The sequence below is a fragment of the Catharus ustulatus genome, chromosome 2 (genome assembly GCF_009819885.2).
Source record: "Catharus ustulatus isolate bCatUst1 chromosome 2, bCatUst1.pri.v2, whole genome shotgun sequence".
Classification (NCBI taxonomy): domain Eukaryota; kingdom Metazoa; phylum Chordata; class Aves; order Passeriformes; family Turdidae; genus Catharus; species Catharus ustulatus.
The window spans coordinates 98,530,754-98,558,472 of NC_046222.1; the positions used below are offsets into that span (position 1 = coordinate 98,530,754).

The following is a 27,719-nucleotide window of genomic DNA, read 5'->3' on the forward strand; positions in this document are numbered from 1 at the left end:
CAATGTACTGAATGTTTGGTGTATTATAGTGAAACATTTTTAGCCTGAATTTGAACATATAGGCAGAATCCTGCTATTACCATCTTAGTACTATTCTCGCTCTCTGGAGACAAGGAAAAAAAAAAACCTAAGAGTTTTAACATGTAGAAAACTGGCATTGCACAAAAAGTTAAACAAACATGTTTGATCACACCTTGTAAGGCCTGTGGTACTTAAACACAATGGCACAGATGACATGGAGAAAAATGATTTATTTAACTGAATATACAAATGTTTTTGATTAAACCAATAGGGTATATAAAGTGTGAAGAGAGCTAAGAAAAAGTTATCTGGTCCAGAGATTTATGCTGTAAGGCTAACAGTTATAGAAAATCTCTGCTAAGACAGTATCACAAATGCCTATTAACTTATTGCTATCTGTTTTCATGGTAGAAAAATTATTACAATATCAGCTGTGATTTTTCTTTTAGCAGTCAAAGTAGTACCAGAAATGAGATAAAGAGCCAAGATTAAAAACCTAAATTTATTTAAACAAACTTTTACTTAATCGCCATACCATAATTCACACATTAGCAACAAAAACTGAAACATACTGCTGTTCTTAAAGTAAGTAGTCTTAATTTCATTGTTTGCAAAACGCCCAGGAGCCCATTTGGAAATCCAACCTTTTCCTTACCCTGAGAAGGTATCCCTGGTTAAGCTGCCATTTTGTCTTATGACAGTTTTGTTTAGGTCAAATAGCACATCGTGCAAACTCTGCTCCTCAATTTTCTTTGTGGTTAGCTCAAGTATTTGTGTGTTTCTTCGGAAGAGTTTGCAAGCGTAGCAAGTAGCTGCAGCAGTCTCCATTTTGTCTCCTGTCAGAACCCAAACTTTAATTCCTGCTTTCTGGAGTGCTTCAATAGTGTCAGCAGCTTTTTCTTGTAGTCTGTAAAGTCAATTGACAACATACATTGATGGATTGCATGGAAATGAGAAAGGTCTTTATTGGAAGATTTTCATAAACAAATGAAAATTTCAATAGAAGTTATCAGATCAAAGAATTTTTCCCAAACTATGACTCAAAAAATGTTCAGGGGACTAGTAAATGCTTTTAAATCTTTTTAAGACCTAAAGGTTCTTCCTTCATTTCCTCAATACCAATTTTGTAGTCCCTTCCTCCAAAACTTTTGCCTATAACTTGATCAGTAAATTATTACATGCATGGAAATGGTTCAAATACATCGATTTTTGTACACTTAACAATTATTACTTGCTTACTAGGTTATAAAGTTACCATGTGTAACTTCAGTAAGCTAAGGGTGTAGAATTGATTCAAATAAGGGGTTTCCCAAATAAATCTCTAATGTAGAAAAAGAGTCTTCAATTACTTTGTCATCACCACTGAAAGTAAGAAACAAAGAAATGTACTAACTAACCGATCTTCAACAGCTGTAGCACCAAGTAGTATAAAATCTCTTTCTATCTTTTCATACACTTCTGCCAATTTCTTTTCCCGGTCCTGAAGGGCCAACTTTGCATTCTGCAGCAGCTTCTGTACATTGCTATATTCTTCTGCTGTGAGCTTTTTATATGCAACACACAATGTTCGCAGTCCCTCCTAAAGAACACAAGCAAAAGAAACAAAATGCATTTTACAAAACTCTTCTTAGACTTCTTGCTGGTGTTTATGCTGGAGGATTTGAAAAATAAACATCATGAAGTGACTAAGCATAGACTGCTACAGTATAGTATAGACTAGGATGTGGTTCAGCTTAATTCTGTTCTGCTCTGGAAGCAGTTACAACCTGATGGACCAACCTCAATCTCCCAGAAGATAAACAGCTCAGTGATCCAACTGGATAGATGAGATTACACGAGAAGGCAAAGTCAAGGTAAAGGTTTCCTTCGCTATGTGTATAGTTAGGCAGGATGAGTCAGAATAAATAATACTAATATAAACAGTAGCTCTGCAGAGTCTGATTTTGATGCTGTGTAGCAGCAGATCACAGACAGGGACCAAACACAATACTTTGTTTTCAGTTTGAGTATTGGATGCCAGCAAATTATATGCTATGTAAGACTGGCTGCTGTGCTGCATTGCAATGAGTTCTGCATATTTTTGAACACAACACACTTCAGTACTTTACAACTCCAAACACTACTTTTAGGTAAAACCAAGTTCTGAATTTCTTTTAAAGGTGATCAGTGAGTTCATAGTTCATTTTTAGCTGATTTATGGATGATCACTGCACTGTCTCCCTAGAGCTAGTAAAGCAATCAAAGGCAGCAAATCACAGTTGCTAAGGCTGGGGACTGAAACTAGCAATATTTTTAATGGATATTCACAGGTTTTCATTTTTCTTCTATTCAAAAATTAATTCAAACCACAATTGTGAAAATGCCATACTAACGAGCTAAGTAATGACCTCTGGTTTAACATACAGTTGTGCATATCTAATGCATTCATACTGCACCATAACTGACATTTGGAAGATGAGCTAGAGGACAGATGTAAATAAGGGATTTACACAGACTGCTACCCACAAAGCCTGAGTGAACCTTGGCACAGAATAACCTGTAAAGACAAATCTGTTAAGAGATAAAGCAAGTGGTCAGAACACTTCATATCTTTTTGATACGGATAGTGTGTGAACAGATCAATAAAATGGAATCTTACCACTGCATTGCGTTCTACTCGGGATCGTACTTGGTCAATTTTACCTTCTTTAACCCTAGGAAATATGGAGGAATCTGCTCCCTTACAAAATAGAAATATATCACCTAAAAGAGACAGCAGATCAAATTCAAAATGACTAAATATAGTTTCTTCAAAAAACATCCAATTAATAAATCTTCAAAATGCTTTCTTTCAACTTTTTTATAACATTTGTATTCATGCTACTACCTGGTCCCTTATTTTATAAAGAAAGGCATGCAGACTATATTTAATGCTTAATTCTGATAAATCTGAGACAAATTCAAGTGAAACAAAAAAACCTAACAGAATGGGACAGCCCTACCTGTTGAAGATTTAACGATTACACTCATTCGCCGTCTCACAGAATCAAAACTGAAAACCTCCAATAATTCAAACCTGAAACAGAAACAGAACTATTTTTTACACAGTTCTATTTTTCCTGATCCCTAAACTGGTTATTATGACTTCAAGCACATAAATTAAACATTACTTCTAATATGGAATATTAGATTGAGTACTATGGAATATGGAACTAGTACAGAATGAAACAGCAGGTTACAAATAGGAAACAAGGAAAGCCCTTAGCTCCTAATTACTTGAAACAGAACTTGTGATATCCCTAAATATCTTTGGATGTATAGTCAATCTAATTTATTTAAGTAGAAGACTAGAAACCTTGCAGCAGAGCACTGTGCTGGTTATAAAGTAAGTTTCTGTGTATAATACTTAGACATAGCCTTAGAACTTGAAATGCATGCTTACACACAAGTCTTTATTTTCTATTTCTCTATTTTTACTACTCCTAATGTCCCCAAAGTGCCGACCTAATTTCATAATCTTACTCAAATGTTGACAGATAATTTATTCAACTGAAAAAAAATTTCTTTTTACTGGTTTTATACTTGCCACTACTTCTATGACTTGATTTTATCACAAATTCCTTTCTAAGAGAAAAAATGAACACAAACTCCTGTTGCACTCTTTTGGTTTCATCAGTTTGTATACTTCCATAATTTACTCTCTTATCTATTTCCATTAATTTAAGAGAGCCTCTCTTTCTCCAGCACAAACATAAGCAATCCAATCATTAATCCAAACTTTTTCAGGATTCATCTCTGTCCAGATCTGCTTGTTTAATTAAAGATCCTTCAGTCCCAAGTCCTCTTAACACCCTAGAAGTCAGACCTGTGCAAAGCTACATCAGGCCTATGTCTACAAACTGTGATATATTTAGGAGAAAATTCTCAATTATTATAGTACTTTCTTCTGAGTCACCAAGTGATACTGACTCCATTCTTATGGGTTGAGCCAAAAAAGTCTGATGTAACCTTCAGGGAAAATGCTCCATATTATCCTAAAAGGGGATAAAGTAAGAGCAGGTTTCCTGTATTTGAGTCCAAGAGTTCCTGTGTAGTTAGCAGAGCACCCAAGCAGGAAGATCCGGATATACAAAAGACTTAACCAGCAGACATCTCTCTAGTGAAGAGTAAGGTCAATTTTCAAGGGTATGTACATACCATGGAACAGCTGCACTATTTCAATGTTATTGAAAATTTTACTCATATTATGGTGCACAAAATTTATTCTACAGATATTACCCTCCTGTAAATTCCATGGATTACTTGTGAATAACAAATTGAGTACACAGCATTTTCTATTAAGAATATATTATTTACCATATACAAAACCATCAGGAACAATTAGACTAGGTCATGAATGCCACACCACACTTTCACTGTCATATCAATATTTTATACTGCACATAACGTCAAAAAAGTGAAAGTAATTAAAATTACTGAATTTTCTTTATTTTTCTACTAAAGGGCAAGGTTCCTAGCTTTTCTCACTGAAAAATTCATGTTCAAGGAAACAATGGTTTATTAAATACATCAACAAAAACTCGTCATCAGTCTATTATGTTTTGCTTTTAACCACTCACTTTTCTATGTTATTTTCCCGATTTAAGATCTCCATATAATTGTCTTTCAGCCTTAGATAGGTGTAACCAAGTCTGTAAAATGAAACACAGAACAATAGACTGAATGCAACAAATACATAATTATCTGGTTTAAGCATGTCATGAGGATTTAAGACTGAGCCTATAAACAAACCAACATCAAAATCCAAACTGTTTTTAGTAAATTTTAGGCTACAAATATGCATGAATTCATGTTAAGAACAGCAATCAGTTGTAAATTACTTGGTGTTTGTTATTGCGATTTCCTGAAAGGGAACAAAATCCTGAAATAGCAGGAAAAAGTCTGGAAAAACTGTCTGGAGAGGAGATATGATGAAATGAAACGTGATGAAAAAAAACCCGGAAATTTGGAAATCGGGTGACCACGATGAAATGGCCTCAGATGACAAGAAGTGCAGGCAAATGGACCAAAACTTGCTAAAATTACTTCTAATAACATCCAGAAATCACGAAAGAAAGTTAAAAATAGAGCCTGTTGAGAGGTTGGGGAAAAAAATGAAATGGTGAAAAAAATCATGGGAAAATTCCGAAACCAAGTGAAATACCTAAAAATGAACGGGATGACAAGAAGTGTATGGAAATGGACGACAACTTGCTAAAATTACTCCTAATAACATCCTGGAATGGGGGAAGAAAGGAAAACATAGAGCATGTTGATAGGTTGGTAAAAATATGAAATCATGGGAAAATTCTGAAACCAAGTGAAAAAACTAAAAGTGAATGCAAGGACAAGAAGTGCAGGGATATGGACCAAAGCTTGCCCAAATGATACTCACTGAAATCACACCACAAAGTCAGACAAACCCTCTGGAAAGGAGACATGACTAACTGAAATGCGATGAAAACAATTTGGGAATGGAGTGACCACAATGAAGTGGCCTAGGTTGACAAAAAGTGCAGGGAAATGGACCAAAACTTGCTAAAATTACTCCCGATAACATTCTGAAATCACGGAAGAAAACAAAGCATATAGCCTGTTGAGAGGTTGCATAAAGAATGAAGTGGTTTAAAAAATAATGGGAAAATTCTGAATCCGAGTGAAAACACTGGAAGTTAATGGGATGACAAGGAGTGCACTGAAATAGAAAAAAACTTGTTAAAAATACTCCCATTAAAATCCTGATATCAGGGAAGAAATGAAAAAATATAGCCTGTTGAGAAGTTGTTAAAAAAAAGCAATTATTTATAAAATAATTGGAATACTCTGAAAATGAGTGAAAACAGTAAAAGTGAATTGGATGACAAGAAGTGCATGGAAATGGACGACAACTTGCTAAAATTACTCCTAATAACATCCTGGAATGACAGAAGAAAGGAAAACATCGAGCGTGTTGACAGGTTGGTAAAAATATGAAATGGTTAAAAAAATCATGGGAAAATTCCGAAACCGAGTGAAAAGACTAAAAGTGAATGGGAGGACAAGAAGTGCAGGGATATGGACCAAAGCTTGCCCAAATAATGATCATTGACATCACAGGATTTCGTTCCCTTTCCTGAAATTACGATTCTGACCTTCAGTGATTAGATACATAATTTAGAAAAATATAATACCTAAGTACACACATACCTCTGTATTCCTTCAACTAAAGCAACTTCATCAGGTGATGATGAGATATATATACAAGATCTTCTCGATACCTGGTTTTTCTTCAAGCCATCTACACTGTCATCATCCTTTACCTGAACAGTGTGGCAAAGACAGAGAGCTCGGAAAAATAGTTCTTCTCTCTCCTGAAAAATAAAAGGAATGGTTGTCATTACATGTTATCACTTGAAAACTCTTTTTTCGGGAGGTGATCGTTATCACTGGTTACTGCTGATTATTAATCAAATAAAGGCAGAGACCTTGAGCCGGAGCCAGGTCTTTCCCCATGGTAACCACACAATTGTGTCACAGCTGTTTGCACCCTTAGTATTGCCATATAAGTCAGGTTGCTGGGATTGTAAGTACAAGTCAAGCTAATGATGCTAAAAACCCCCAGTGTGCATCTTCTACCTCCTCTGAATGCCTAGCTAGATGTGGCTAAAGGTGTTTTTTCTTTACTTTTGCTTAAACTTTAACAACTTGCATTAATTAAATACCAGTCAAGGTATTAATTTAGAAGCCTCGAGTTCACCCAAAAGGATGTAGTACCTGGACCACAGGCCTTAGCGGGGCTTACAGATTTCAATCTCTTGAGCAGCTTGAACACTCCTTGGAATTAAATTACTGAAGTGCACATACTTAGGCAGCTCCAAGCCAACCACTTCCTATGAAATTTCAGTTGGTTTGGTAATGACAGATCCTAGCAACAGAAAGAGATTTCTATTTCACGGATACCTGTCTGTGTTACATCTTTATCTTTGTGTCTGAAACCATTTCTTCTGTGCTGTTAAATACAAACTGTCTGTGCCATTGTGATTCCAAGATAAAAACTCAGCATACCTCAGGACCACATTCTGAGGGTCATGGGTGAGATACAAAAGGCTTTTGAATTACACCAACATATTTTAAGAGACCTCACTTTGTCACAGTGAAGGGTATGATATGAAGTGAGTATGAATTACAGGACAATCTACTGATGTAATAAAAAATACATCATACTTTGCCTGTGATTATCCTGTCCTTATACATCCTGTTCACCTATTGATATGTGAAGACTCCCAAACTTTCAACTAATTTTGCTTTACACAGCAAACAGCCACAATACATGTTGGAGATAGTACACTTCAGATGTGGCTAAATTAAGTCACATTTTAAAGTAATTCAATTTGATCATAAACCATTCTCTGGACACATTTTCACTTAGTGATGACTAAATAAGTGCTTGCACTAAGCCCCCATTTTCCCATTTAAGGATTTTCTTGTCTTGCTTTCCCTATTGTAGCTAAGGTTAAATGGAAACCAGTTATCTGAGTCTGTAGCTGTTAATTAGAGAAATTTCTATATTTGGGTTTTAACCCAGCTATACAACCGCATTAAAATGAAAAACTTCCCATTAAGCCTTTACGTCTTACTCTTAACTATGCAGTTATCTACTTTGATTAGTAAAATTCAAGAATGTTGAATTTTTAATGTTCCCTTCATCAGTACAGTTCAATTTTAATGTTTCATTGTAAAAAACCAAGAACACAGAGTTATCATACCTTTCCACTACCTCCTGGAGAGGAATCAATCATATCAATCCCTGTACAATCATGGAGGATTTGTCCATTGCAGATAACATGTGGTACATAAACATGCCCTTCAATGCAACATTCTACAAACTCCATATTGTTCTCAGTTAATGTTCCTGTTTTATCTGTGAAGACATACTCAATCTGCAAATGAGCACAAAATAAAAACAGCAGGAATGTGAACAGAGATTTTCCAATGTTTCTGAACAAAATAGAGTTTATTACTGGGTTACACCTCTCTTTGAAAATTCTTATGCTCTTTCAGAAAAGGAAGACAACAATTTCTTTTGTCAGTTATCTCCATAGAAATACAGGTCCTGAAAGATTTTATCCTACAAGAGTATCAAACAATGCTATCATTTGCCTCATAACACATGTAAATTATGTATTTAACCTACTTCCACTCTTCTCTCTAGGTCCTTTTTTAGTTTTTCAATGTCTTTCTTGCTGCAAGACAGGTATTTATAGAAATAAAATGCATACAAATTTCATTTCCCAGGGATTATTATTTAATGCACATGCCTGGATTTGGATCAGTCACTGTCAGAACAGTGTATCAGAATTCCCCATTAGAATTATGTTTGTTTAAATGAGGATTGTGGACACATACAGTCATGCACATGGCCACTGTAATTACCCTGAAAACACTCATTTTGTCTCAATATTGACTTTTTCATTAACTTTATCTTTTACAATAGGCCTCAGTGCTTAAGTCTAACAGTATTAAAAATAAAAACAAAACCTGAACTATCAGCTAGAAGTACCAGATTGGTTCAATTTTGGATCCTGGATGCAGGTAATGTATACACACTGCATGTCATATTTGATAAACTAAGAGAATGAAATAAGGTAAGGAACTAAATACTTAAAATAAGACTATTATTTAGAATTCATCAGATTGTTTATCAAACTTCACCATTTATGCAGTGCACTGAACAAACTAAAAAGGTATTTGTATACTTCAGTAAGATCTTCCCTGAACCTCCTTTCCTCCAGGCTGGAAAGTCCCAGCTCCCTCTACCTGTCTTTGCATGAGCCATGCAAAGTCCAGTCCCTTGGCTGTCTTTGTGGCCCTCCACCAGGCTCCTTCCAGGATGCTCCTACAGATGTGTCAGTAGTGAGGAGCCCAGAACTGGGCACAGCACTCCAGGTGAGGCCTGGAGAGGGCTAGGATCACCTCCCTCAACCTGTTGGCAACACTTTGCCTAGTGCAACCCATGATACCACTGGCCCTTTTTGCCGTAAGGACACACCACTGGCTCATGCTGAACTTTATTTCCATCAGGACTTGCAGATTCTTATCTGCAAAGCTGCTTTCCAGCTGGATGGTCCCTGGTCACCCAAATCTGTAATGACCAGGATGCGAGCTAGTACTGACCCCCAGTGTACACTGCCAGATACTGGCCTCCCACAGTGCCCTGCTGACCACCACCCTCTGAGCCTGGCTGTACACCCCCTCTTCGAGGACCTTGTTGGAGACAATGTCAAGTGTCTGCCACAATAAAGAAATATCTGGTACCACCCTTAATTCAAATAGATGTGTGTCCTTAAAAGCATTATTATCAGTTTGATGAGAAAAAGAAAGAAATATAGCATCTTATTTATTTGAAAAACCTATGAAAACATTTTTAACTGAGACCTTAAATATTTTCCTAAAAAAAATGCATCTGTATCTGTCTCAAGGTGATGATTTTTTTAACACAGAACAGAATATCTTTTCACGAATGAGACTGACAATCATTTCAATGGATAAAAATTGTGTCTGGAGATATAGTGTCAGTCTAGTCAGACAAAAAGGGTTAAGATTTTTTCCATCTAACTTTTAATCTAAGAAAGCTAGATGTTTATATAGTTTCCCTCTATAATCAAAGGAGAGGAGGAAGTTTATCCCTTAATACTACAGTGACACTAATTGAATTCCACTGACTAGGTGAGAAATCAGAATTATTGATTCTGAAAATAAAAATATCTCAGATTTTATGTTTTAAATTAATCATCACTAAAGAAAATGTACATGTAGCTGAAAAAAGTCCAAAATAAAACAAAACCAAAAAACCTTGAAGTAACAATTTTAAAATAAAAACCTACAGTAGAAATAGTTGAAAAAAAATTGTCATTCAACAAAATTTACCTGTCCCAACTCTTCATTGAGGTCAGAAGTGTTCACCAGTGGTCCTTCACCTGTATCCTCATCAAACATTTCCTCATCCCATGCAATGAAATAAGAACCAAGAAATTTCTGCATTTCCACAGTGACATACATGGATACAGGAATAATGTAGTTGAAAAGAACCATGAATGCAAGAAAGTCTGTAAAAGCTTGAAGAAACTGCCAAAGAAACAAGATGAAAATATTGATTTTTCACATACCATTCAAGACTGCAAGATTACTACATGCATTTATAAATAGTTTTTTTCAAATAACTTTTGAACAGTAAGCAACACCATTCACAGCTCACAGTTCAGCACAGGATACAAATCTTCATGATTTATAATATCACAACTGGCATACAACAGAGCTTTTTCTTTTCAATTTGCATTTTTCTTTACAGACATAGAGGTGTAGAATACCATTACTTAAGATTACTGTAAAGATCTAGAGCAACTAATGAGCATGGTGAAGACTTTTTGGGGAACATGGAAAACATTAACATGTACATTCAAAAATTACCGGAAAAAGAACATAGTTCCACAGCAACTCCTTCAAGGATTACCAAATTGCATAACAGCATTTTCATAATAAATAAAGGGTTTCCTTTCCCTCTCTCAACACAAGCAGAATGTATGCACATACCTGGCTCAATTTTTCAGTAGTGGAGACTTGGTGGAGCTACAGCCAACCCGCTGAGCAGGTTGAGACAGTACTAGAGGTGGTAATGAGAACTCTAGAATGACTGCCTAGCATGTGCTTGCTCCTCATGCCTTTAGGGCAAGGAAGCAAATTTTCCCCTAGTCTGACTGGGAGGATTTAGTGAAATAAATACTGTGCTTTCTGCAGGGCAGGGTTTACTGGCACTGGTGACTGATGCTCTCTGACGCCTCGAGTGCTCGTAACAGCAATATGAAACTAAGCTTCTGAGGGGCATTTTTATGGAGAGTCCTACAGTGGATTATTTTGAACATGTCTCTTACAGGACTGCCAATAGCTGTGGGATTCCTTCCAGCCCTTGTATTTCTCTGCAAGAGGTCAATTCTTCAGTAGTTTATATAAAAAACAAGCAGCTCCAAAACACTTTCATTAAGCTTTCTATACCAAACCAGACATTTTCTCATCAGTTACATTCACACATACAACTTAAGGGCAAAAATTTAACACACAAGCTTTCTATAAGTACACTATCCCCACTGTCAGCAAAAAAGCATGACTGGTAAGTAAGCAGGCTGTATATACTTTTCAGAAGAATCTCTATAAATTAAGGGTTTAGGGAAACTTTCTTGGTATTATAATTTATTTCCATACCAAATTTCTTTTCTTTTCAGGCTCTGTTTTCTGATTATACCATGGCTCATCACGAAATGGTTCACTCTGCCAGGCATACTTCAGTACAGTATTTATTAGTGCTTTACTGACGAGAATACAGAGGTATACAACAAGAAATACATTCATTGATCTAAAAAAAAAAAAAAAAAGGCAAAATAAGAACCCTATTAGCATGTAAACTACAGAGTTTACTAGAAAATGTTGTACTCGTACATCAGTCTTACATCTGCTGCAAGTTTAACAATGCTAAGTTGTTAAATAACTCTTACAAGTGTTTTTCCAATGAGGAAAACATTATTGACATTATTTTCTATTTTTAATTTCTATTTTTCTATTTTTATAGTTGTTTTCAAAATGTGTGTGACAAATTACCAAAACTAGTATATTAATGAAAATGAGAGCATAGATAGAATCACAACAGAATACTGGGCTTGTATCTGCAGACCTTTTCATGCCACTTCACTGAATCATTGTAAGATCGATCACTCATGTAAGTACTTTTATAGAAATATAAAACCAAGAAAGAAAATTTTGCTATATAGCTGTAATGTTTTAACTCTAGGCAGATCTAAAAAAGAGCAAGACTATTTTGCATTTAAGATGATATTTTCATTAATGACACGCGTGAACTAAGAGCCATGGGTTATACATCAATAACAATAGGAAGAGACACATCATCATTGTTCAGTCACTGTGTAAGAGAAAGGCTGTCAGCTGGTCAGTACATCTTGCCTCAATCAATGACATCTTGTTTTTCACAAGCCTGGACATCTTACTCAGAGCTGATGACTTCAGATAGCAAAGTAAGAACAGAAAATAGTCTCAATTTTAAAAATAGTAAGCAAGCAATGTCAGCTCACTCCTTAAGGACAGCATTGCCTTACTCTCCCATCATGTATGTCTCTATGGAATTTGTTACTTTAAGCTAAACCATGAAAAACATGCCACAGACAAACAGTGTTACTGCAGCTGATTCAAAGTGAAGTGCATTAAAAAGTTATTTTTACTGAATTCAAGACTTAATTACAATGAAAAGCATTGAATGTTAGGATAATAAAAAGCACAACCTCGGAAAACTGTCAGCAAATGTACTCTAAACAGTGAAAGAAAAGTTTTATGGAACAACAAAACAGCATATATTAAAGAGCTAAGCATTAAATCAAAATGGCTTTATTTTTTAAACATCTAACAAAAATAATGTGGTATTGAGAACCTCATTTATATGGTATTATATGACTTGCATAAGTAAAAAATTATTTTAGAAGAAAATTTTAAGTCCCTCTACCTCTTTTTTTTTGTTTAAATCAATAAAACATACACTTTGAGAGAAAAAAAATCTGATTTGCACCATTCAAACATGCAGCTTTCAAACCCCAAAATAAGTATTAGAAATTTTACTTCTCTACAGCAGATCTCTTCTGTGATTTTGACTGGTAATTTAATGCCATCTTGGTTTCCATGCCAGTGTAGATAGCAACACCTGAAATTAGACAACTTGTTTTTACTAATGATTGCACAGTGCAGTAACTTCAAAAGAGCACAATTTATTAGATTATTATACCCTGTCATTTCTTTAATTCTTTAGTCTGAAGAAAGAAACCACAGATTTGATGATAATCCATAATCAGAAATGGCTTTATTATCTTGGTACTTAGAAATTTTAAGCAGCACTTATATCCCATTCCAGTCAGAGTTTCCGATTGCTGAAGTGTTTCTATGCAACAACATTAAACCTCGTTGAAAAGCTGTAAAACAAGGGACCCAATAGAAATCATAAGCCCAGTAGTAATTGTAGGCTTGTAACCTTGTTTGGTGTTAGTTTATTACTTCAGGGCCCATTAAAATAGTAATTAGAAATATTTACCAAAGATTTTTTCTGTGTTCTTTAAAGTGGCTCCTCTAAGAAGCAGATTTTCAGATCCTAATGGCCTGCAAAAGGAAAGTATTACCAAATGTAAATATTTAGAGAAAACTGTCACACCTTAGTGGAAGTTACATAAAACAGGAAACCAGTTCTACTAAAACCCTTTTATTTTAACAAATTACAAGGTAAATTTAAAATTTTAAAATGAAAATTAAAAGTAGATAAACAGATGTCTAAAATTAAGCTCACAATCTCACGATTCACATCTTAAACCAATGCACCTAAACACCATAAAGACTCAACATTCGAATTGCATAGTACTTATTTTTAAAAAATATTAATTATATTATTTTTAGGCTTATATAAACTATAGTGTCCTGTATGCTAGAACTGCTTAAGAATAATACACTCCTATTTTATTTTAAGTATAAATGGCATTCAAAATATTTTTGATACTTGCTGTAAACATTTTTTAAAATACCAATAAATATAGGTAAAATAATTTATTGAAGAGTACAGGAATTGATGTAAGGACCTCAATGAAGTTTAAACAATATTCTGGAACATGATATGTACTAATCATCACATGAGTTCAAAACCAAGGACTACTTTACGGACAGATCGCATAGCGGAATTGTCAGATTCTATCTATACAGTAATAAAAACAAAAACCCAAAAAGTACATTCAGTGGTTTTCAATGTTATTCAAAGTGTACTTGTGGTACGAAATTCCCCAAAAACAATCAAGAAACTCCAAACAAACAGGGCCACAATTCTGATGTAAAACCTGAAACTAGTTTCAAGAAGCTAGTAGAACGATGTCACATGAATGACCCAGATCAATTGACAGTTTCCACAGCAGACTGTGACAGAAAATAATGTATTTACAGATACACTGAGGTTAGCAAGGCATTTAACCAGCAGTGAGTAATTCCCCACATGCTGGGATCTAGGACAGCACACCAGCAAGCAGTTTTTTTGTCCTATTGTTTTCCCTCTTTGTGGCAAGAATCAGAACACAATCAGGTACAGCAAACTGGATGTTGCCTTCCTTGAACACACAGTACTATGGACATTTTAGACAGAAGTACAAATACTCTTAGTAAAATTGAACACAAAAAATTTGACATGTTCAAACCCTTCAAAATCTACAAAAAATGAAATACACAAGTTGTATTATTTATATTGTTTAGTGCACTACCATGATCTCATGGTAATGGGGCAGTATTGTACAAGTACTGCCAAAATCCTATCAACATAATTTACAAACTAAATATATTTCACATAAAATTGCAGTTGAATAAAGACATTAAAATATGAAATAAGAGAAAGATGATGAAATATCAATTATTTATGAAATAGTAGCCTGAAATCTTCTTAGAGAAAAATATTCTATCACTAAAATAAAGCAGTATACTGTTGGTGAACCAAAGGTAATTCTCATTATTGATACTTATTCAATTGTGAAATATTTAAATATGTAGAAACTCTGGATCTCCCCACCTTGCAATAGGCTCATTCCTATCATGGTAAACATTTATCCGACCAACAAATCTGAAAGGGAAATATACAAGTAGTTTAACAGTACTGTTAACAGATTATTTAAGAAATATTTTCTAGAAAGTGTGTATCACAGAGAACATTTTCCAACTGAACAGGCTCCAATTATGCAGAACATGAACAAGAACATAAGAGATATATATAGATATACACTTAAAACATGAAAATACAAAAATACACAGAATGGTAACAACATAAATTTTCCATATAAAGAGGTGTAAAAATTAAGAGATAAATCATCTAAGTAGACCCATGAACAAGAAATAAAAAGCCTGATTCCCTAAATGGTTTGGGATAAGTCAGTGCAATTACTATCTTGTAAAACATCTACAGCCTACAACTAAAATCAAAGCATAGAGTTAGTAAGTAATTCTTCCTCTGAATATCTGTCAGTTCATTTTATGTGTATGCAGTGGCTTGACCTGGGATAGCAGCTAAGCACCCATCAGCCTCTTGCTCCTTCTCTCCCCAGCAAGGAAGAGAATTGGAAGAGCAAAAGCAAGATCCTGACAGTTTAATAAGTGAAGGGGAAAAAACATGTGACACAAAGGTGACCACTCATGACCTCCCATGAGCCTGCCAATGTCCAGCCAGTCTCCAAGCAACAGCTGCTCTGGAAGACTGCCCCCGGCCCCCTGGTTTTACTGCTGAGCATGACACTACATGGCACAGACCCTCTGGTCAACTGAGGTCAGCCACCCTGGCTGTGTCCATCCCAGCCTCTTGTCCACCCCTAACCTATTTGTTGGAAGGGCAAAATGAGGAACATGAAGTTTGACACTGTGCAAAAATTTGGCAACAATAGCTACAACCATGGTGTGAAGTTAATGCTGTTTTAGTCTCTGAGCAACGCCACCACCCTACACTGGCTGCTATGAAGAGAACTGACTTCATTCCAACCAGACTCAGTACACTCAGTATTTGCAATACTACTGTCCAAGTGGACAACCTAATTCAAAGGGGATTAAGCTGGACTTTAGGGCTCTCAGTGGTAGAGGAAACTGGGAAACAGGGAACCTCTGAGGCTCAGAGGAGTGGTAACCTGTCTGCTTAGAGAGCATACAACATGGTGGGGCCACATCTGAAGACATAATGTACAGCTGGTTATGATGCATCATGACATAAAATAACCTTTGGAAAAAAAGATTCACCACTGTGTTCTGCTGAGAGGTAAAGTTACAAGTAAAAATCAGAAGAGATACAAGCTGACTACCAACAACCATTTTCATTGTTTGTGTGTCAAAAGCTGTTCCGAAGAATTCCACTATTTATAATAACATGAGTTTCAACTTGCAGTCATTCACTTTGAGAGTCAAGTATTTCAAAAAAGGATGGACTTGATACTCTAAAGAACCTGTTCACAAGCAGATTTCTAAAACAGCTGCTTAATCACCAAGATCACAGAAAAGAGATGCCTTCACACCTCAGAAATAAGCAATGGGTTTTTTTTTCATCTTCTAACAGTATTTGCTGTCAAAAGAGTGCATTTTCACTTCACATCATATTGTTTTCTGTGTATTATTTCAGCTATTTTTTACTGTGGCAAAAAAACAAGTGGTCTCTCAATTGTACAGGACTTTTTGTATCACTATTAAGAAAGAAATCTCAAAAGAGGCTTTTCAAGATTTCTCATAAGGTTTAGTGGAATTGTGTACAGTTCTTTTGTCAAATATTGAGTATTGCACGACTTTATACAACTGTAGACATTTTTCTTCACGTTCTGCATTAAAGTGCTTTCCTAACCATGATGGTTTTGTGCTGTCATTAGCTAGTATTTCAAAGCCAATGGTGTGAGGCTCATGGTTAACAAGAGTAGATGAAAATCTGTATTTCAACAAGTCTTGACAATTTAAATTTTTTTCTGGGTGATACCATGTCAGATCTGATTAGACTGAAGTAGCTTTATTTGTGATGTGACTGATGAAGTTCTCTACCATGACTAGAAGTCCTTGCCATTTTCTTATTGTTCATTAGTGCCAGAATGTTAATATTATCTTCAATCTGCAGTAACTTTGCAAGAGTCTTTTTAAGCCACTTCAGCATTTTGTGAGTGCTATTTTAGTTAAAACTAGACAATATAATCTGTATATTTATATATATATATGGTATGTCTACCCATTTAACTGGGTACACATAAATGACAGTACTTTGCAATACACTGAAAGTAAAGGAGTGAGTGCCACAGGCAACTTTTCCATATTGTGGAACACCCTCTTCCTCTGCAGAAACTCACAAACTGCATGTGACATACAGAGAGGGTATGGGTGCCAATATCAAGAAGTATAGTAAATATTAGCAAAGCTTAATTTCTTTCTTATTTTTGTATTAAAAAAAAGAAACAGAAGTTCTAAAATTTTTGCCACATTCCTCAGGGGACTGCTTTGTGCCTTGCCCCTTTGGAAATCACTACCCCAGAGCATACCTAGGGCACACCTGCACAAAATGAGTATGGATGGAAGACTTACCTGCCTTCAAGCTCACTCTGGACTCACTCTAACCAGAGAGATGCAGTCAGTATCTTTGCATTATGATACTTTTATGACCTATTGCTCAGGTACCTTTAATGAAACAGGTAAGAATTATTGTCTTACTTATAAAGGTCAGGCTGAGGTTGTTCACATTCAATGGTAGCATGTAGTGCATCAATTTCTTGTTCATTGTGAAATGCCTTTGTGTCTTGAACAGCATAGTAAGTCTGGAATTAATAAAAACATGTAAATAAAATAAAAAAGAGCAGACATACAAGACAATAATCACTGCAGTTCAGCATGAAATTTACTAACTTTTATGTAAGAGCTCGTAATTCCAATAAAAAGCATCTCTAAATGCTCCTATTTGGGCAACTTCTTACATGGTCTTTTCCAATCTCTTTTTTAATGATTATGCAGTTATGTGCAAGTACCTTACAGTGTATTCGTAAATCAGGCCACCATGAAAACACTTAAGTACAAAAAATTAGTGTATTACCACTGTAATCTGCATACCCATGCTGGACACAGACAAAATCATAAATAAATGACTTAAACTTTTCATAAAATAACATTACTTTTAGAGAAATTAAGTCAGACAGTAGAAACATAAATTACACAAATTCGTGTACCTGCTTACACATATAAGCATGAGGTCATATTGTGACCTGTGTCAAAAATTAAATGCAAACTTTGCCTTAAAAAGAAAATGTAGTAAATCTAATTACTTTGTGACTGGATTCACCATCCAAACTAGTTGTTGTAACAAAACATGTTCCATCTCCTCTACTACTCGATAGGAATATTAAATCACATGGGAATTTTTCATCTTCTTTTACCATTACAATATCTCCAACCTAAGGAAAAAACACAAGAAAATAAAATGCATGTATGTAGCAGCCCAAATTTCAAAATTAAAACCCAGACTAATACAAAAGACATCTCTGGAAAACTGAATTATACCTTGTGGAATGACAGAGATCTACTGTTCCTGGCTTTCCTCTCAGGATAACTACCCTGCAAGTACTGCCTTACTAAGTTTTGTAACATTATTTGAGAGGTGGAAGATACTAACCTTGTTTCAAGACTACATACAACAAAACCACCAGGAGATGTGAACTGCTCTTGGACACAGCTGAAAAAGTCAACAATTTAATCTGCTGATGAAAACAGGATACCTTTATAGCAGAATTTTTGACTAGAAGTCCATCCTATTTTCATCCATGTTTAAAGGTGAGCAGAATAACTTTTATTCATAGGCAATATTTTACAGCATGACAGAATGTTGCAACAGAACAGCTAACCAATTAAAAATTCAAAATATTCTTGCAAATCATTCAAGAAAAAATAGTTTTGAGGTTAAACAAGTGGCAAAACACATATTCCATGTTCTAGGAATATCAGGGTTTTAATAAAAATCCCAGCAAAATATGCAATTTTTGCAATTTTTCCTGTAGGTCAACATCTGTTCAATATACTTTTAAGTCGTAATTTATTATAATAAGACTCAGCTTAATCTTTGCTCTTGTTATATGCTTATAAAGCTAAATTCTACTATCCTTAGCTGTTGGCAGGAGTCACTTAATTCCAGTTAAGTAAAACAGTCAGATAAAAATCAGTTATAATAACATCTAAAAGCAAAATTTTAGAATTATCATAAAAAATGAGATTTATCTCATTGTAGATATGAAAAAAAAGCTTTTTTTGTTTGGAATATTTAACTGGTTAGTTAACACACCTGGAACTCTCAAGCATGTGATGTCCTAATTTTTTTTATTACCAGAAAGCCCTAGGCAGAAGCTATCACACTCAAATAGAAGGTCACAGCAGAAAGGCTGTGAACACTGTTGGTACACTTATGCCCAAAAACAACAGAGCAGAAAATGACATCCAAATAAACATATTAAAAATAAGAAAATTCCAAACAAATATAAAATTTTCTGAGTTCTAAAGAAAATAATATTACAAAGTTAATCTGCTCACAAAAAAAATTAAAAAACAAAAAAAACCCAAAAAACAAAAACAAAAAAATAACCACAAAAACCCACACGCAGCAAAAATTGCTGAAAATATACCAAAAATGGAATGAAGCAGAATTCACAAGGTCAATGAAGAGATTGTGTTTTGACATGTTTTGAGAAAATATTTAGAATGTGTTGTGTCTGCATGTGTCTCTATACATAGCACTGACTGTCACAATCAGGCTTAAATAAATTATCAATGTGCATAATAGCAATTATACCCCATCCTAGAGAGCATTCAAAGCCAGGCTGAATAAGGCTCTCAACAACCTGGTCTAGTGCAAGGTGTCCCTGCCGACAGCACAGGGATTGGAACTTCATGATCTTTAAGAGCCCTACCAACCCAAAGCATCCTATGATTCTGTGATAATCACAGTGGACAGAAAATAGAGGAAAAATAAATCATGACAGAAATTCCAAGTTAGAAATGGAAAATGAAAGCAACATTTACGGAAGGAGTTAGTTAATTGCAGTTAAGCAAAACAGCCTGATAAAAATCAACAATATTAACATCTAAAAATAAAATTTTAGAATTATAATAAATGAGATTTAACTAATCTCATTAAACAGTTTAACTCATTAGAAGTTTCCTTTTATAAAAATATTTTACTCAGAGTCATAAAAATAAAAATTAGGATACTGTAGGCCTGATCATTCAGTGCAACAAAAGCTACATCATCATACCACATTTCTGTATAAATTGTTTCCTGTGTGAAGTGTACAAGAAGGGTGAAGTAAAGTCTGACTCATGAAACCTGTTAAGTCATAGTTACTTACTCTTAATTTTCGGCTTTGCTTTCTAACCAATTTACCGTGTTGAATGAAATGAACAGGGCAATGATTTATTGCATTGTCAGCTTTATGTCGCAGCCAATCTTCATAACCCTAGAAAACAGCGAAATGGAAACAATGCAGTGATGCACATTTGGCTATAAAGACACAGAATAGCTCTAGATTGTAAGGAAAATTTTAAGAATTATCCTTGATCACTGTAAGGGAAAAAATATTCTCCCTACAACAAATGAAATTGTGATACATGTCACTACTAGAGTTGTGTTGGAGAGTTATGAAAAAGAACATTCATAATTACAATCAGTCAACAAAACCATGTATTTTAATGAAGACAATTGGATGAATAAGGGCTTCAAAAGTGTAGAACAGTTTCTGGTATTTAAGTGATTATCTCTTGCTCATGCCCTACTGACTCAACTTATAAAAGCAGTTGACAAGAAGGTAGTAGTGTAGGCAATATATTCTGGAAGAATGGGACTTTTTCCTGCAAGATGATAAAGAGATGAAATGGCAAAAAGGTTGTCATATTTGATGACTGTCATACGATTAAGCCAAACCTTTTAACCTTATATACGATATACAGTTGTGACAAATTTTGTTTCAAGAAACTTTGCAGAGCACCTTATTTTTAGTGCCCAATTACCCTATGAATTTGTGTTTTTTACAAGCAGATGAACTAAAGGATAGGGAATCTGCAACCTTCTATTGAAAAATGTCCTACCATATGACAAAGATTGGGACTGTCAAAGTCATCAGTGGTTAAGAGATGGAAAATACCTCTTGTAGTCCATAGCATTTTTAGATCTAACTCTCTTTGAAAATTCAATGCAGAACAAAAACATCACTACTCAAAATCTACACAAGTTGTTGGGAAGAAAAATCAAGGAAATACACAGAACTGCAGTACCAGGCACAGCATGGCATAACCCAGGCTTTGCTAGGTCACTACTAATAGTAATACTTTAAAGTGTAACATTTAAAATCTTAAGACTGGGAAAGCCACACTAAAACACTCTTGTATGTACCACAACTTCTGCTCAACAAGAAGTGTTGAATTTAATTACAGAATATACTCAATTATTAATAGTTACCACTGTAAAGAAAGAGGAACACAACTTTCCATAGCTTCTTTGAAGACTCACAAAGGAAAAGTTTTCATTTAGCATAAAGACTGTGAAGGTAGTAGGTTATCTGCTATCTATTAAGGGACAACCAAAGTTATCCTCTGTTTTGGGGCTATCTGGAGTGATCTTTCCTCAGTCCTGTGCTGCTGTGCTTTGTACTTGGGGCTAAACCAGTCTTGGTTACGCCCCAGGGTTTTGGCTACTACTGAAGAGTGTCAGCATAAAGGTTTTCTCTTGAACCTTCTCCCACAGCAGACCTGCAGGCTGTGGCGGGGGTCACTGCTTGGATAGCAGACCCAAACTGACCCAACTCACTTTTTAGTTTTATTTTTGTTCACTATATTACTCACCTGTTTGATAGCTGTGACAGTGATGACAAACAAGAGTGGAAGTCCACTTGTAACTGGACTAGTTGGTGTATCAATAATTAACTGCAACAAAAAGAACAAATATTTTCTAGTTGTATTTTTGTGACTGTAAGTAGTCAATCTTTCAAGTAAGATAGTTCAAAAAAGTTCATCAATATGTTACAGGGCATCAAGGAATTTTAATTGAAAAACCAGTACTTCGATACAACTTTAAGAATGTGTACTATACTGATAAAAATTTGAAAACTGGATTCTACAAGAAGATACAATACTGCAGTTAGATCACATGAACATCAGATGTTAATGCCTCATAAAAATGCTCACTTGCAAGACTTTAAGGAAGTATTAGACTGGAAAGCTGCAGCTTTGGAAGCAAACTTATGGAGGTCCATTTAAAATTAGCATGGCACTGGCTTTACAAGTTATACAAGAGAGCTGTTCTTATGCACGCAATGAGTAAATTCTGAAATACTGAGCTGGGGCTTCTGCAAAAACAAAAAGGCAGAATTCACAGAGGGTGTGCAAATGACAAAATCTAAGTTGCCCTGGGAATCTGCACTGCTTTTTTTCTAGAATATGGTCTGCAAAGAAAAACAGCTTTCCACTTAGTAAGATTTTTATTATTTAACACAATAAGTGAATGTGACAGGTTCAGAATTAAGACACTTAGAAAGCAACACACTAGGTATTCATGGAACTAATTTCAAAAACAAGTATTTATGTACCTCCCTAAGCCAGCATCACATCAGTACCTATTATTTCAGTTCTCACAGGTTTTGATCACAGTACACTTGGAAAACTGCTATAGAGACATTACTTTGTTATAAAATATAGTATTTTTGCAAAACAAGTAAAAATTCGTCATCAACAGAATTTATAGTAACAGTTTTACTGATCTGGATGTTTATTACAAAATAAAAATTACAGACATTCTTTTCAATTTTTTCAAGACATGTCTTGCCATCCAAATAGTGATGCTGTCAAATTCTCTTCAGATTAAATTCACATTGATAACCTCGAAATTAAATAAAACTCCTTTTGTCACATCATCAGTGTCGAAGGCTTTCAAGGCTCAATCATTTACCTCCATGGTCATCAAAATCAAGTTAATTTTAAAACCTTTTTCAACTTCTCCCTGTTTTAGAAAGAGCACACAACTTACTGGAAAAGGAAGACAGCTTACCTGAACAAGGAAAATGATGAGAAAATAGAAGTTAGCTATTCTTCTGAACTGCTCAAACAAATTTTTTGGTATGAAGTTCCAAAACGTGTACTGAAAACAAATGCACAGATTATGAGCACATGTGAAGAAAATATTATTCACATTCAATTTTTAAACTCTTATTTCAAGATTAAACAAGAAACAGGAGTGTTTTTGTTACTTGGTTTAATATTTTACTGAATTTGAATTGTAATTGACAATCATATATTCTCTGAATAGTATAGTTCTTTTCTGAACTGTGATAATTTTTGTACTAGGGACAGTAATAATTTTTAACTAGCAACAATACTTGTCCAGAGTTAGCATCCAGAGTTAATTAGTTATGGAATGGTTTATTTAAAGCCATTAATGGATTTTAAAAGCACCTTAGTAATTTCAAAGAGCACTTCTAACTCACTTTTATGTTGTGTTCATGACTTGAGATAGGTGGCACTAAGATTTAACTACACAGTAATAGCAAGACAGCCAAATAAAAGCTGTCAGCCTCTCTATTTTTCCTTGGCAGGGACACAAAAACACTCCTCAAGATAAACTACAGTGGTGAATAAGAGTAAGTACTGCATATTTCTGTATTGATTTTACAAATTATCACAAGTGTTGTAAAATGACATAAGAAACAGTACACAAAGCTGCAAACAGAAAATGTAAAAACTTCAAATTTAAGAAGTCATATAAAAGTGATAAACATCATCTAGGCCCCATCCCTGCTCTGCAGCAGGGTCAACTACAGTATTTTTACACAGTTCACTCTGTAGCTCCAGAAAAACACTGTAAGGATTACTTATTGGAACACATGTAAAAAATGTCAGCTAAAATTGTGTGAAAAGGTTTGAAAAATGGCTTGAGAAAACTAGCACTGCATCATCTTATTATCCAAATTATCCTTTGACACATAATAAAATGACAACTCCAATAAAACTTTCATTTCCAACAAGATGGGCTAGGAAGCTTATCCTAATTTATTTGCTCTGTTACAAATGTGCCTTGTCTCCTCTTGGCAGATTGCACTTATACTTGCTGATAACTAAATTATTCCATGAGCTAGACATCTTCTGAATTTGGCCCTGAAGGCAAAAACAGACAGCACTCCAGCAGGAAAGTACTCCTATTATATCTGAAGACAAAAAGAATCCATGAGAAATAGTGAAATATGCTTTAAATGTATATGAAACTCTATTATATAGAGCAATCTTTTTACTTCTTGGGAGTTAAAGTCTGAACATGTGTAAGATATAGAATGTTCTTCTTCTATAGTGTGCCAAAAATGAGTATTTATCCTAAACATGCCCTAAGTTACCACTTAATCCTGCATAATAGCTAGCTCAGTATTAAATCACCTGTGAGCAAGCCAAAACTCAGACAGGCAGACATGCTGCAGCTAGAAAATCAAGTGTTCTAATCTTGCAATCAGAACACTTTTCATCAGACAGGAATGCAGTTTGCACTACCCATTACCCAGTTACGTAGAATTTTCAAAGAGAACGAGTTAGACTTGATTATTTTTCCTTCCACAACAATGCTGATCATTCAAAACTGCTAGGATAGATGACCGTATGCATTCTATTCAGTGACAATAATTGCATATTTTCATCATTACCAGGTAAGTAATCTTTGTTTTCTAATTCTATCCATTTATTTTTTAAGAATCTCTGCCTGCTAGGAAAGAAAAGTGAAAAACATTTGATTCCATTTTTCTGTTTTGCTCTTTTGATAGAAATACTATTTCTTCCATGGTAAAGAGTCTTCTGACCATTAAAAGTTTGATGATTTACAAAAGCCCCCCAAATCACCATTCATTAAATAAAAATGTAATGTCTAGTGTAATAACTTCCACTTTAAATCTCCTAGAGGGTTATTTTACAAAATATCTGGTAATAGCATTTTACTGTTGGAATAGATATTTAAAATATCTTATTGAGGTAACTAGGAAATCAATTAAAACAACAATCCATAAACAGGCTGTTCACCTTCACCCTTATTATCCAATCCTCCTCATATACCAACTCTAGTTCACTGCTTTCCCTGCCAAGCTGTGGTCTACCACAGCTCCACCTTTGATCAGCAACTCTCTTAGGTGAATAAAAGTGAATAACATGGGAAGAAATCACTTTTATGGTCGAAAAGTGCTTCCTAAAATGGGTGTTTCTTCAACACGGACTACTTCTTAAAACCTTATTTTTAATCTGACAAATTTTTATCACTTTATGACTCTGGGTTTCAGGCATACTAAATATCTCTTTATTCTGACCATTTATCTTCAACAGAGAAGTAATGATTTTTGCAATTTAGGCAAGAAAGGACACTAAGATGTCTAGACAGAATTTCCCCTACCCAAGCCATCAGTAGCTCAGAGCAATACCTACAAATGAGCAAATAACATTTAATCAACATAATCACTCCCCAGAGAAGCAAGAGAGGGGCTGCCACTCAGAACAAGATTTATCTCATGACTGCTGCATTCAAGACAATTTCTTTACCCTAGCTAGGCAGGAACAACACAAAAATTTTTAAAGGAAAGTCATTAAAACTGATAATATTAAATCTATTGGATTACTGTGCCGAGAGTTAGTAATATCATCTCTCTTCAGATAATTTCTAATCATGTTCCCTGTAAACTCTTGAAAAGTAATTTATGTATAACTACCTTTTCTTTTTTTCACTAAAATTCACTTAAAGGATATAAGTTCATCCAAACTGTTACACACTATTTAGATAAGCTTTCAAGTTAGAGATGGCTTAGTTGACCTTTTCCAAATGCTACAGAAGACCTAGAGACCAGAGCACACAGGTGCTTTTCGCATACGGGAGGTAACACATCAGACACCCAGCAGTAGTCATGCATTCATCTAAAAGTAACACATGGTGCCAACAGATGCATCTGAAGCACTGTGCAAAAGGCTTTAAAACCAATCTGGTCTCAAACCAGCATAATTCATAAGTAGAATTCCTTCCCATTTATAGTTGCAGGAGTACCTGCAGACCTAGTGTATTTCTGCACCCATGAGCACGTCCATACTATTCGTGCCCATGCCCCTGGCTCCAGCTTGCTCTTTTCTGATACCATCTTGCTTCCAGCTACGACACCTTGTAACAGCCAGTCACACAAATTCAAAAATGTAGAATACAGTGTTCTTGACACTGTATTTTGACCTTTTCATTTGGTATCTGCATGCCAGAATTTTGGCTCGTGTTTCAAGCTTCTCTTTCCAACCTAAGAGGGAGATATTTTCTCAAGAAAAAGGAGTGTTTCATAAGTAATCACTTAACGTCAAAAGCTGAAGCTGTAAGAAAAAGCACTTCATACTGAGTTTTGTCAACATCTTGGTTTCTTACAGATTATTTGTTTTAAATAATCACCACCTCTTTTCTAACGCACCCTGATTTCATTCTTTTCACTCAATCTTTTTGACTGTTTCCTGTAAATGCTTAAAACTATTACAACAAAAACATCTAATATACAGTAATTTCACGAATACAAGCCGCACCGTTTTGACCAAAATTTTGCTCCCATACCGGAAATGCAGCTAATACTCAGGAGCGGCCAATATGTGAATAATTTTCTGACATTTTCAACCCCGGAAGTGCAAACCAAGTCAGTGCAAACTGCAAAGTCGAGCTCCTGCCAGTAAAACCCTGCATTTATGCGGCTGTTACAAATTGGTTACTCTGTTGCGCGGCGGGTGGAGCTGCTCTGTGCAGGCAGCACAGGGGGTGGGGAAGGCGGGGTAGCTCCCTCCTGCTGGCCCCGCGGCTCGGGGGAGGCAGGGGCTCTCTCCTGCTTGGCCCCGCGGCTGGGGGGAAGGCGGGGCAGCTCTCTCCCGCTTAGCCCTGCAGCTCGGGGCTCTCTCCTGCTTGGCCCTGTGGCTCGGGGGACTCCCATCCCCACGTGCCGCCGCCGCAGGAGCAGGCAGGCTCCATCCCCACCTCCCATCGCCGCCGCAGGTGCTGGTGGGCTCTGTGTTCCCCCTGCCGCCGCGGGGCAGCGCCGGGCCGGGGTGACCAAGCGGCCCCGCCGAGTGGCAGTGCCGAGCTGGGCCACCCAGCCCTGTCGGCAGCCCCGAGCCCTCATGGCCCGAGTCGAGCCAGTAAACCCCGCCCTGCCGCGATTGTGTCACTATTTGGCAACTTTGTTGCACGTGGGTCCTCGCTGCGAACACAGAGCGGCTTATACTCAGGTGTGGCTTATTTATGGACAAAGAACAAAATGTTTGCCAACACCCGGCGATGCGGTTTATACTCAGTGCGGCTTGTATTCATGAATTTACTGTAATGGTTTAACCCTGGTTTGTAGACATCTTCCTATGATGATTCTCATCCCTTCTGCAAAACTAAGTCCATCCCGAGGATAATAAAATCAGGGTAGTATAGAGAAAAGCTGATCTTGCAGTCATTTGTGTCCATGGTGACTTCAGTATTTTTAATGTACACATTTTTATATCAATTGCCAAGAAACAATGCATTCTTAAAGCTGCAGTTTAAAAACTAGATTGCAGGCATGTGTGCATATCATAGAACTTTTTGAGTGGAAAAGAACATTCAAGATCTTCTCAAGCATCTGGTGCCAACCTCCCTGCCATGGGCGGGGACACTTTCCACTTGACCAATTGCTCCAAGGCCCATCCAAACCAACTCTGATTGCTTCCAGAGATGCAACATCTACAATTTCTTTGCACCTGTTCCAGTGTCTCACCATCCTCAAGGTAAATCAAAATCAACCCTCTTTCAGCTTCAAGCCCTTCTCCCTTGTCCTTTCACTTAACGCCCTTGTTAAAAAAGCCTCCAGTTTTTTTGTATCCTCCTTTTAGGTATTGGACATAACACATTATATACATAAAACACCACCTTACATGGTATTGTGCTATTAAAACAACATAAATATTACATATGTTATATACATATACGTAGCCCTCTTCGATAGAATAGCTGAAAAAGGTGTGATAAAATTTTCACAGTTTCTTTAGAGGTAGTTTTATTTATAAAAACATTACTTTTTTGAAACATGCTT

General features: G+C 35.8%; 1 protein-coding gene across 4 annotated transcripts in view; it reads right to left on the reverse strand.

The window, feature by feature from the left end:
* The window catches only part of ATP11A (ATPase phospholipid transporting 11A), a 115,990-nt gene that overhangs the window by 22,998 nt on the left and 65,273 nt on the right, over positions 1 to 27,719 (reverse strand). For all 4 annotated transcript variants that reach the window (XM_033051886.2, XM_033051885.2, XM_033051888.2 and 1 more), the window contains exons 3-19: positions 22,676 to 22,765; positions 21,475 to 21,555; positions 19,986 to 20,093; positions 17,916 to 18,044; positions 17,311 to 17,414; positions 14,663 to 14,713; positions 13,160 to 13,224; positions 12,694 to 12,775; positions 11,275 to 11,425; positions 9,946 to 10,143; positions 7,785 to 7,958; positions 6,226 to 6,389; positions 4,620 to 4,691; positions 3,003 to 3,076; positions 2,660 to 2,763; positions 1,419 to 1,600; positions 677 to 928 (exon numbers count right to left, since the gene is read on the reverse strand). In XM_033051886.2, coding sequence (XP_032907777.1) covers positions 677 to 928; positions 1,419 to 1,600; positions 2,660 to 2,763; positions 3,003 to 3,076; positions 4,620 to 4,691; positions 6,226 to 6,389; positions 7,785 to 7,958; positions 9,946 to 10,143; positions 11,275 to 11,425; positions 12,694 to 12,775; positions 13,160 to 13,224; positions 14,663 to 14,713; positions 17,311 to 17,414; positions 17,916 to 18,044; positions 19,986 to 20,093; positions 21,475 to 21,555; positions 22,676 to 22,765 — 2,081 coding nt within the window. The remainder of the gene's footprint in view (positions 1 to 676; positions 929 to 1,418; positions 1,601 to 2,659; positions 2,764 to 3,002; positions 3,077 to 4,619; positions 4,692 to 6,225; positions 6,390 to 7,784; positions 7,959 to 9,945; positions 10,144 to 11,274; positions 11,426 to 12,693; positions 12,776 to 13,159; positions 13,225 to 14,662; positions 14,714 to 17,310; positions 17,415 to 17,915; positions 18,045 to 19,985; positions 20,094 to 21,474; positions 21,556 to 22,675; positions 22,766 to 27,719) is intronic.